The following is a 12,500-nucleotide window of genomic DNA, read 5'->3' as shown; positions in this document are numbered from 1 at the left end:
TACACAAGCACACACTACACAAACTCACACTACACAATCACACTACACAATCACACACTACACAAACACACACTACACAAGCACACACTACACAAACTCACACTACACAATCACACTACACAAACACACTACACAATCACACACTACACATTCACACACTACACAATCACACGCTACACAAACACACACTACACAAACACACACTACACACACTACACACACACTACACAAACTCACACTACACAAAGACACACTACACAATCACACTACACAAACGCACACTACACAATCACACACTACACAAACTCACACTACACAATCACACACTACACAAACACACACTACACAAACACACACTACACAATCTCACACTACACAAACTCACACTACACAATCACACACTACACAATCACACACTACACAAACTCACACTACACAAAGACACACTACACAATCACACACTACACAAACACACACTACACAAACTCACACTACACAAACACACTACACAAACACACACTTCACAATCACACACTACACAAACTCACACTACACAAACTCACACTACACAAACTCACACTACACAAACACACACTACACAAACACACACTACACAAACTCACACTACACAATCACACACTACACAATCACACTACACAATCACACACTACACAAACACACTACACAATCACACACTACACAAACTCGCACTACACAAACACACTACAAACTCACACTACACAATCACACACTACACAATCACACACTACACAAACTCACACTACACAAAGACACACTACACAATCACACACTACACAAACTCACACTACACAATCACACTACACAAACACACTACACAATCACACACTACACAATCACACACTACACAAACTCACACTACACAAACTCACACTACACAATCACACACTACACAATCACACACTACACAAACTCACACTACACAAACACACACTACACAATCACACACTACACAATCACACACTACACAAACACACACTACACAATCACACACTACACAAACACACACTACACAAACACACACTACACAAACTCACACTACACAATCACACTACACAATCACACACTACACAAACACTACACAAACTCACACTACACAATCACACACTACACAATCACACACTACACAAACTCACACTACACAATCACACACTACACAAACTCACACTACACAAACACACACTACACAAACTCACACTACACAAACACACACACTACACAAACACACTACACAATCACACACTACACAAACACACACTACACAAACACACACTACACAAACACACTACACAATCACACACTACACACACACACACACACTACACAAACACACACTACACAAACACACACTACACAAACACACTACACAATCACACACTACACAATCACACACTACACAAACTCACACTACACAATCACACACTACACAAACACACTACACAATCACACACTACACAAACTCACACTACACAATCACACACTACACAATCACACACTACACAATCACACACTACACAAACACACTACACAATCACACACTACACAAACTCACACTACACAATCACACACTACACAATCACACACTACACAATCACACACTACACAAACACACTACACAATCACACTACACAAACTCACACTACACAATCACACACTACACAATCACACACTACACAAACACACACTACACAAACACACACTACACAAACACACTACACAATCACACACTACACAAACACACACTACACAATCACACACTACACAAACACACACTACACAATCACACACTACACAAACACACACTACACAATCACACACTACACAATCACACACTACACAAACACACACTACACAATCACACACTACACAAACACACACTACACAAACACACTACACAATCACACACTACACAAACACACTACACAATCACACACTACACAAACACACACTACACAAACACACTACACAAACACACTACACAATCACACACTACACAATCACACACTACACAAACTCACACTACACAATCACACACTACACAAACACACTACACAATCACACTACACAAACACACACTACACAACGACACACTACACAATCACACACTACACAAACACACACTACACAAACTCACACTACACAATCACACACTACACAATCACACACTACACAAACTCGCACTACACAATCACACACTACACACACACTACACAAACACACTACACAATCACACACTACACAAACACACACTACACAATCACACACTACACAAACTCACACTACACAATCACACACTACACAAACTCACACTACACAAACACACACTACACAATCACACACTACACAATCACACACTACACAAACTCGCACTACACAATCACACACTACACACACACTACACAAACACACTACACAATCACACACTACACAAACACACACTACACAATCACACACTACACAAACACACACTACACAAACACACACTACACAATCACACACTACACAAACTCACACTACACAAACACACACTACACAATCACACACTACACAAACACGCACTACACAATCACACACAAACACACACTACACAAACACACTACACAATCACACACTACACAAACTCACACTACACAAACTCACACTACACAATCACACACTACACAATCACACACTACACAAACTCACACTACACAAACACACACTACACAATCACACACTACACAAACTCACACTACACAATCACACACTACACAAACTCACACTACACAAACTCACACTACACAATCACACACTACACAAACTCACACTACAGAAAGACACACTACACAATCACACACTACACAAACACACACTTCACAATCACACACTACACAAACTCACACTACACAAACTCACACTACACAAACTCACACTACACAAACACACACTACACAAACTCACACTACACAATCACACACTACACAATCACACACACTACAAACTCACACTACAAACTCACACTACACAATCACACACTACACAAACTCACACTACACAAAGACACACTACACAATCACACACTACACAAACACACACTACACAATCACACACTACACAAACACACACTACACAATCACACACTACACAAACACACTACACAAACTCACACTACACAATCACACACTACACAATCACACACTACACAAACTCGCACTACACAAACACACACTACACAATCACACACTACACACACACTACACAAACACACACTACACAATCACACACTACACAAACTCACACTACACAATCACACACTACACAAACTCACACTACACAATCACACACTACACAAACTCACACTACACAAACACACACTACACAAACACACACTACACAAACTCACACTACACAAACTCACACTACACAATCACACAGTACACAATCACACAGTACACAATCACACGCACTACACAAACACACACACTACACAATTACACACAATACACAATCACACACATACAATACACAATCACACACTACACAAATACCCAAAGTATAATGTTTAATTCACAAATGATTACAGCTACTGGGTAAAGCTTAGAATCACAATGTGGCAAACAGTGCAGGAACCTTTTATTTATTTATTTATTTATTTATTTATTTATTTATACAGGGTGTGAATAATTACAGCTCAGTATTGACCTATCTATCTATCTATCTATCTATCTATCTATCTATCTATCTATCTATCTATCTATCTATCTATCTATCTATCCATCTTCCTTCATTCTTCCATACGGAACATTTAGTAACAAAACAACAGAAACTGCAGGTGGAATTCAGCACTATTCTCTGATTTTAAAAGCAAATAAATTGGAGTTGTTAAAACTTGACATTTGACAAGGGCAGGGTTCTTTTATTTATTTATTGATTGATTGATTGGTTTATTTATTTTAATAACTCTACACCATCTTCTGGTCCTCTGTCAGTCTTCACTCCATCACACATTTTGCACAGATTTTCTCTCTTTCCCGCGGTTTAGTTTTTCCAGCATGTGCAACACTGCCCCCTGCTGTCCACACTCATAAACACATGGACACTTGGGGGTCGAGTTAGAAGATATTTTGTCCTCCACGTTACTCTCACGAGCTTCATGGATTCTCTGCAGATCTGAATATTTTTCCAGAATAATTTTGGGAGAGTTTTTTCCGTCACTCTGACCGGACCTCATGGTGTTTTTGTTCGCGTGCAGACGTGATTTTCTGATGTCTTTCAGAGATACTGCATCTTTAAAATGGCGTTCACGGTGAATGTGTTGTTGTTTTATTTATTTTCTTTCTTTGTATTGTTTTCAGGATGTCTGCTGCTTACTTATTTGATTTGCAGTTTTCTTTTCCGTTTTATTCTGTGAATAAGTTACGATACGTTGTGTTTTCTTTCTGGATTAAGGATTAATGAATTGGACCGACGTCATCAGAAACACCCGCGATGGCGCATGTGCCAATTTTCAGTGATATATAGCGTGTTGTTGGCGGTAGGGGGCGGGGCGACGTGAGGAAAATAAGACGTCACACTTCTCAGAGATATTTCCTGATATATGATGTGTATAATCACACAGAGCTTTACTAACAAGAACAAAACAACCATGCTGTATTATTTTAAATTAATACATTTATTATTTTATAATAATAATAATAGACATATTAATTATTTTTCAATTTTAAAGCAACATTGATTTTAAAATTATTATAATTGTGTCATAAAAATGTACAGATAATATTTAACAATAAAAGGAGACTTTTAAAAAAAAATTTAGACTTTCAAAAATTAGGTAAAAAATAAAAACAAATTATCTGCTAATAATTAAAAAAATAAATCTAGATATAAATAAACAGAATATATATTTTGCTGCTTTAAAAAAAAAAGAGAGAAAATTGGCACATGTTAATGGTGTTGGTGTAAACGTAAGCCAGCTTTGCATGCTGTTATGGTTGTTTTCTATTTTTATTTATTTATTTATTTATTTATTGCTATATTTTCAGGTCGCATGCAAATTGTCGGGGAGAACAAAAGAGTGTTCTTTTGTTAAATAAGAACAAAACTATGAAACAGATTAAAATAAAAAATAAAGGCAAAATTTGCTGCTTCTGTTGAAGAAAAGAGTGTTTGCATTGACCCCTATTTTCTATTTTCTTCATTCTGTTTGTGCTGTTTGCTGTTTTTTCTCATTCGCTTGCCAGGAGGACCTACTATTCTTACTCATATTACCTGTAAGTAAAAAAAAAAAGAAATAAAAAACAAAACAAAAAAGCTAAAGGGGGGGGGTCTGGTTAAAGCCGAGTGGAGGGCTTGTTGGTCTTTGTCTCTCGGTTGGTTCTGTTAGTGTTTTAAAGATGCAGTATCCTTTTTTCAAGTGACTCACTTTTAAACCAACCAACAACCAACCAATCACAACCCCGCTGCCATGTTCCCCAGCTCCAACATGCTGCGTGATCTCCATGACCCGAGCGCTGTGTTAGTTGAAAAAAGAATGCTGCATTTGTGTCTGTCTTTCATTTTCTTTCCTTCATTCTTTATTACTTTTCTCGTTGTCGCGTTTGCATGCGTGTGTGTGTGTGTGTGTGTGTGTGTATATGTGTTGGGTTATCACTCCTTCCATTCATCCTGTAATACCTTCACACTCGCATTTACACTCGTTCAGTTGTTTGTGGGTTTGTTGTAAGTGTGTGTGGAAAACGTTTTAGCCATGAACCTTAGCACTAAACTGGTGCAGAGGTTTACATCACTGATATTTATTTATCTGAGGAAAAAAATAAAACGTTGTATGTGTTGAGGACGTCGGAGCGATGTGTCGATGTCGAGACAGGAATCAGACGTAATCAGAGAACTCTGTGCTCTTGAGGTTAGAAAGCCTCGAGATGTCTTCCTGACCAAAAACGACAGAGTTTACAATTCAAAGCTTGGACTGTAAGAGATTCTGTGAGGTTCGTCTCCGGGACGACGTCCAACTCGCGGGACGGAGAGAGATACGCTAGCGAGGATAATTAGGAGAGTGAAACGCTGATGGATCACGCTGACTGCCGATGCAGCTCTAACCTTAGAGATCGTTCATCATACACCTCGGGTTTTATTCCCATCATCTCTTACAGCAAGTGACTTAAAAAATAAGTGAAACGTTAGCGTCTGAAACTAACGTAACGTAGCTAAACCATGCCTGCTTCTTCAGCACCGTCTCAGACGTGGTTGACGTGCATAAATGCGACTTCCTGTCGTCTAGAAACATGAACTAAACTTTAGTGCGCTTATTACGGAATTTTAGTAACGGTGACGGTCGGCCCTGCCCCTGACTCCACCTCCTAGATCTAGTCAGAAGATTGTGTAGAAGTGTGGGTGTGCAGAAACTGTGGAAGACAATCTACAGAATTCTGAAATTAATGGAGAGATTGTGGCTGAAGCTTCTGGAAGCTGATGGATCCTGAAGTGTGAATTAAAAATATTTCTGTCGAACTGCACAAAGTGTACCAAAAAAAAAAAAAAAACAGGAAGTGAATGTAGCCTAGCGTAGAAGTGGTTAATATAAGGAGTGGAACTGATGAAAGCTGTGGAAACGGATCACTGCTCTAACCTTCCATCAGTGTGATCTCCATCTTAACGCTTGGCTTCTGTCAGTCCTGCTCTGCTGAAGCTGTGGTCATGTTAGTGAACTTCCTCTGGGCTTCCTGTCGGACCTTCAGCTCGCTCACACGCCGTTTTCTCGCCGGGTTTCACTGAAGCTTTCTCCTTCTCTTCATTCTGTCCTGTGTGTTTTTGGTGTCTGAGTGACTGAGGTTTTTAAAAATATTAATGAATTAATCAGCTGAATGCGGTGGATTTGTCAGGAAGCTGGCTAAGAAGCGCAAGGACGCGGCGGGAAACGCGAGGCAGGAGATGACGCACATGGTGAACGCCATGGACCGGAGTTACGCCGAGCAGAACACGCTGCACACCGAGGAACCCGTCACCGTCACCTTCATGGACTCCCACAGCTTCAACAACCGATGTAAGTGCAGACGCCGTAACACGCTACAGCTCACCTGAGTGACCAGATCACAGGGAAGGGCACTTCCTTTAAATGGCTAACAACTGATTTTCTTTTTATCTGCATAAACAAACAAAAACAATTATTAGTATCAGTTGAAGGCAAAGAATTCTACTGAAATTCCATTTATTTAATTATTTAAAAACAGTTAAATCCTGATGATTAGCAAGATTTTGAGCCGTAAAGTAAAGTTTTCACCCTCAGTTATATTCAATATAAAGAATTAACCCTTTATAATCACCTTTTTTTATACGATTTTAAATGTTACATGACCACCGGTTTCACAAACAAAACAGCATTTATTTTAAATATATATTAAACTATATACAGTAGAAATCATTCAAGAATTCAGTTATAAATTGTGGAAATATTGCAGCCGCAACACAAATAGTTTGGATTGAATTTTTTTACTTTAATTCATTTGAAAGGTGATCTTTAAAGTTGTCTTCTCAGTAGTGAATAGATTTCTCATTAAATGATTCAAAACCAAAAAACCACACACCCACGCACACACACCCACACACACACACACACACACACACACGCAAACCTACCGGGAAATCCACGTAGGCGTGGCGATGTTTCGTTTTCTACAATAGAAAATTTTCTCTTTTTTTCTTTCTTGTGGTTTCTCTTGGTTTTGTTGTTCCGTGATTCGTAAAAAAAATGGGAAAACAACGAACTAATCTTAGAATATTAGATATGAGGTGTTAAAGCCGACGTGCCGGTGTAAATATCCGCTGTAGAAAATTCCGTTTGTTGTGAGATTTTGAAGAAATCTGATGGGCGGGGTTGATGCGTGCAAGCGGCTGCAACATTTCTCGTCAAGAATCCAAGGATTAGCGTCATTTCAAAACTAGCTGAGAAGTTTTTAAGGTTTTGTCGGCAGAGTAAGTTAGAAATAGATGCAAAAAAATCTTTTCACTAGAACACTGAAGATGAAAGGTTTTATGTCAGAATCATTTAAATAACTTTAAAGCCTTTTGTTAAAAACGTGTCTGTATTTTGATTTTTATTATACATTAAGATCTTGCTTCCTTTTGAACATTTGAAGTTAGTCAAGTATTCATTTAATCATTCAATTAAATCTTATTTAAATAATAAATAATTAAATAATACAATACAAGTGCTGCCAGTTTAATTGTCGCAGTTTTTTATCTGTATAGCTTTAAAAAAATTAACAAAATAAAATAATTGTATTTAAATTGTAGAAAGAGATAAAATGTCTCACATTAAAAGAAAAAATTAAAAACTTTTAATTCTGTACTGTAGAAGTTTGATAAATGTATTATTATTATTATTATTATTATTATTATTATTATTATTACAGTGCCCAACGATCCGCTTGTGCCCACAGCTGTGCTCGGTGAGGCTTTTATTAAAGTCATAATTATTATTTTATTTTATTTGAAGTGTCTTCCCGAGTATCAGAGGTGTTTAACTGAACCTCGTAACTCCAAAAAGAACTGAAGTGTTTCTTTTCAGTTAGCTCTAATTAGCGTCACGTTTCTGATCAAGCTCGCAGGTTTATTGTGGAATGTTGTTGTGTTCGAGGAGATCGAGACACCTCTGATACACGTCCTGGACTTGTTTCCCATCATGCCTTGGTGTTTGGCTCATGGCTCCTACCCACTGTGTCCACAGAGAGGCTTTATTTCATGAATTATCGAGAGATTGGAATATAATCCTAATGATGTGGGAGGATATGATTTCTGTCACGTTCACATCAGAGTGACCGTAAACACTGACTGGACCGACAGTCCTAACGCTTTCTTCAGGAAAACTTCGTCAGAATGAAATTGTTAATTGAGTTAATTGGATGTCACAGTTTGATTATCAATAAATATGAATGAAAAATTTCTTTCAAATTTCTAGATTTCTCTCAAATTGCCAAAGATTTTTAATAATTCTGTAATTAATATGAAAGTGTATTATAGCTTTAAACAAATGAGAGCTGAATAAAAATCCTGACTGAGGTTATTCCAAGACCTCAGATATTTAAATAATTCTATCAAATCTGTTTAAAATTCTCTTCCCAAAAGTTTTTAGCAGATTATAAAGGAACGATATTTAGTGTGTTTATAAAAAAAAAAATAAAAAAAATAAATTATTTATTAAAAATATTTAGACACTCACTGACAATTTTTTATTTATTTCTGTGGACATGTGGCCCTTGTGTTTTGCTGTTTTTTTTTTTTTTTTTAATGTGTGTGTGTTTGACTTGGTCCTCATTAAGTGATGTGTACACACACACACACACACACACACAATCAGTGGGTCCATATTAATCAAGATAGTCATATTTTATGGGGGCTGAAAAATTGCTCCCATGGTCTCCACAAGGCGTGTGTGTATGTGCGTGTGTGTGTGCGTGTGTGTGCGCGTGTGTGTGTGCGCGTGTGTGTGCGTGTGTGTGCGCGTGTGTGTGTGTGTGTGTGTGTGTGTGTGTGTGTGTGTGTGCGTATGTGTGTGTGTGTGTGCGTGTGTGTGTGTGTGTGCGTGTGTATGCGTGTGTGTGCGTGCGCGTGTATGTGTGTGTGCGCGTGTGTGTGTGCGTGTGTGTGCGCGTGTGTGTGTGTGCGTGTGTGTGTGTGTGTGTGTGGACAGCTTTAGGACACAGTGTTTTAAGGCAGAAGCTTCAGGAATAACAACTTTAATCCATAACTTGGCAAATACATAAGCTGTTTTTCTTAATCCCTCTCTCTCTCTCTCTCTCTCTCTCTCTCACACACACACATGCACATGCACACACATTTTTCATGTAGGCTGTACAGTATTTTGCAGCATTAGCCAAATGTCATCTCAGACACACACCACACACACACACACACACACACACACAAATCTCATCTCATGCTTGAGTGTCTCCTCTGAGAGACTCTGCACTTTAACAAAACAAAAGTGACAGTTAGCAAGTCCGTGCAGTTCCACACCAACCGCCTGGGTTAAAACAATCAGATCAGAATACACACTCGACATGACAGGACATGCCAGACGACACACACACACACACACACACACACATCATTCTATATAAGGACCAAAGATTTGTTCCCACAGTCCCCAAAAGCCTGGTGTGTGAACATGTCCCTATAAAACCCTATAAAAAGTGTTTGAGTGGTTGAATTCTTGAGGGTATCATCATAAATATTCTCATTGGTGTTTAGTGGTGTGTGTGTGTGTGTGTGTTTACTGTCTGGTGATCATCTCTTCATTATCTTACTCATTTCTTGGTGAAAATGAAAGTTTTTTACTTTTGATAAAGACCTGGTCTAAAATCACACTTTCTTTCACATGCTGACTGGATAGTGCCTATTACTGGTGAGTACACACACACACACACACACACACACACACTGACTGGTATGTGTTTGGATTGCATTTGAGTTTTATTATTTATATTGTTGACATATCAGTGAAAAGACGGACTGTGAACTCAGTGAAGGTGGAGTCAATGAAATATTTAAAAAAAAAAAAATGCTTCAAATGGAACCAGGTTTCTGTCTCCATGATCTACTCTAAACCAAGCAAATGACACTTAACTAAAAATATCACACACACAGCTATCCAGTTTCTTCCTAACACACTCCAGAGCTGAGGTCTGAGCCACTACACTGTTCTGTACTATTCTCCTGGAGTTTACTGTACTGCATCACAGTGTGGGACAAAACTAATCACACCCCTGAGTTTCTCTTGACCTCCTTAACATTCAGTGGAAATGTGATGAAACCCTGAGAAGGTCCGAATTTATTCACCCCAAAATGTCTGGGTGTTTTTTCAGATGAAACATTCAGCATTCTCAGATTTTCACCAAATTCATACTGTATGTCTCAGAGGTCAGTAATAATGCAGGGGGGCATTTAGTTTTGTCCCGCTGTGTACCATAGTGTAGTGTACGTAAGTATAGTGTCTACTATCTTAGTGCAGTACAGTTCAGAGGCTCAGATCTCAGCTCTGGGGTGTGACAGGAGGAAACTAATCACACTCCTGTGTTAGTCTTGACTTCTATATTAAATGCTGTGAATTTGGTGAATATTAGAGGATGTTGAATTTTTCACCCCAAAAAACACTAAGACCAACCCTTACAATTATTTTGGGCCGAAAATTCAGCTTCCTCCGATTTTCACCAAATTCACACCATCTGTTAGGGAGGTTAAGAGTAATACAGGGATGGACTTAGTTTTATCCTGATGTTGTGATACAGTGTAGTGTTTATAATAGTATAACACAGTACAGTACACTACAGTGGAGCAGGACAGGAGGAAACGCATCATACTCCTGTGTTAGTCTTCACCTCCTGAACACACCGTGTGAATTGGTAAAGATCTGAGAATGTCGAGTTTTTCACCTTAAAAAAATGCTTAGTGGAAAAAAATCAGTGTTCCTCGATTTTCACCAAGTTCACACGGTGTGTTGTGGAGGCGAAGACTAACACACAGCTGTGATGAGTTTCCTCCTAACACACTCCATTGCTGAGGTCTGAGGCACTGCACTGTACCACATCATACCCAACTCGTGTACTGTATCACAGCCTGGGAGTGTGATAGAACAAACCTCATCACACCCCTGTGTTACCCCTGAACTCTGATATACACACTGAATTTGGTGTAAATCGGAGAATGTCACAATTGTAAGAGTTTAACCTTTGTGATTTTTTTTTATGCATCCACATACAACAAAACATAGCAAAAAAAAAAAAAAAAAAAATGTAGACCTGTCTCTATATACACACCCAGCAGATGGCCACAGTGAGAGCTGAGAACCTTCTGGGTCTCATATTTACTGGCTGAAAGAGTGGATCTACTTAACCTGCTAATTCTAGCTAATTCTATGCTACCTCTATAACATTAGAGGAGCTTTTCCTTTCTTCAAGGAAGTTCTGTGGTGGATAAGAGAAATATGGGAGAGAGAGAGAGAGAGAGAGAGAGAGGGGTGGATAAAAGGTGGTGTTTATATAAAAGGAGAAGTGTCTGTTCTAAACCTCTCTTGGCCTTTTGGTGTGGTTTTGGGGTTGGACAACAAAGGTCAAGGTTCTATTGCTGTCAAAGGTTCATACTCTACTGTACTCTATTGTACTCTACTGTACTAATACTAATAAACAGTTTCATGTAAAACACCATAGTATTTTACAGTTTACTGGATCTATTTTATCTACTAAAGATATTATATTTACTGTAGCACATTATACAGAGCCATTCCACACTGTACCACTGTACCATTTACTTTACATAATCATACCAGTTTTACTGACTACACCTTATTTAAATATCTAAACCTGCCTACTGTCCACTGTTCTCATTACTGTGTCCAGGACAGTATTTTATACTACACTACACTGGACTGTACTAGTCTTGTGCTGTACTAAATAATCCTTTACAAAAAAGCACTAAAACAAGAAAAGCTT

The 12,500-nt window shown here is 38.4% G+C and overlaps 1 protein-coding gene across 7 annotated transcripts in view; it reads left to right on the top strand.

The window, feature by feature from the left end:
* ptprk (protein tyrosine phosphatase receptor type K) overlaps positions 1 to 12,500 on the top strand; it is a 185,983-nt gene that overhangs the window by 144,433 nt on the left and 29,050 nt on the right. For 3 of the 7 annotated variants that reach the window (XM_058391220.1, XM_058391221.1, XM_058391219.1), the window contains 3 exons: positions 5,259 to 5,288; positions 6,897 to 7,057; positions 8,427 to 8,462. In XM_058391220.1, the coding sequence (XP_058247203.1) occupies positions 5,259 to 5,288; positions 6,897 to 7,057; positions 8,427 to 8,462 (227 nt within the window). Of the gene's footprint in view, positions 1 to 5,258; positions 5,289 to 6,896; positions 7,058 to 8,426; positions 8,463 to 8,740; positions 8,951 to 12,500 lie in introns of those variants that run through there. The other 4 variants (XM_058391225.1, XM_058391222.1, XM_058391223.1 and 1 more) reach the window with 4 other exon arrangements.

This window comes from Hemibagrus wyckioides, linkage group LG06 (assembly GCF_019097595.1).
Source record: "Hemibagrus wyckioides isolate EC202008001 linkage group LG06, SWU_Hwy_1.0, whole genome shotgun sequence".
Lineage (NCBI taxonomy): Eukaryota > Metazoa > Chordata > Actinopteri > Siluriformes > Bagridae > Hemibagrus > Hemibagrus wyckioides.
The sequence above is the reverse complement of the archived record's forward strand: the minus strand, read 5'-3'. Positions and strand labels throughout refer to the sequence as shown.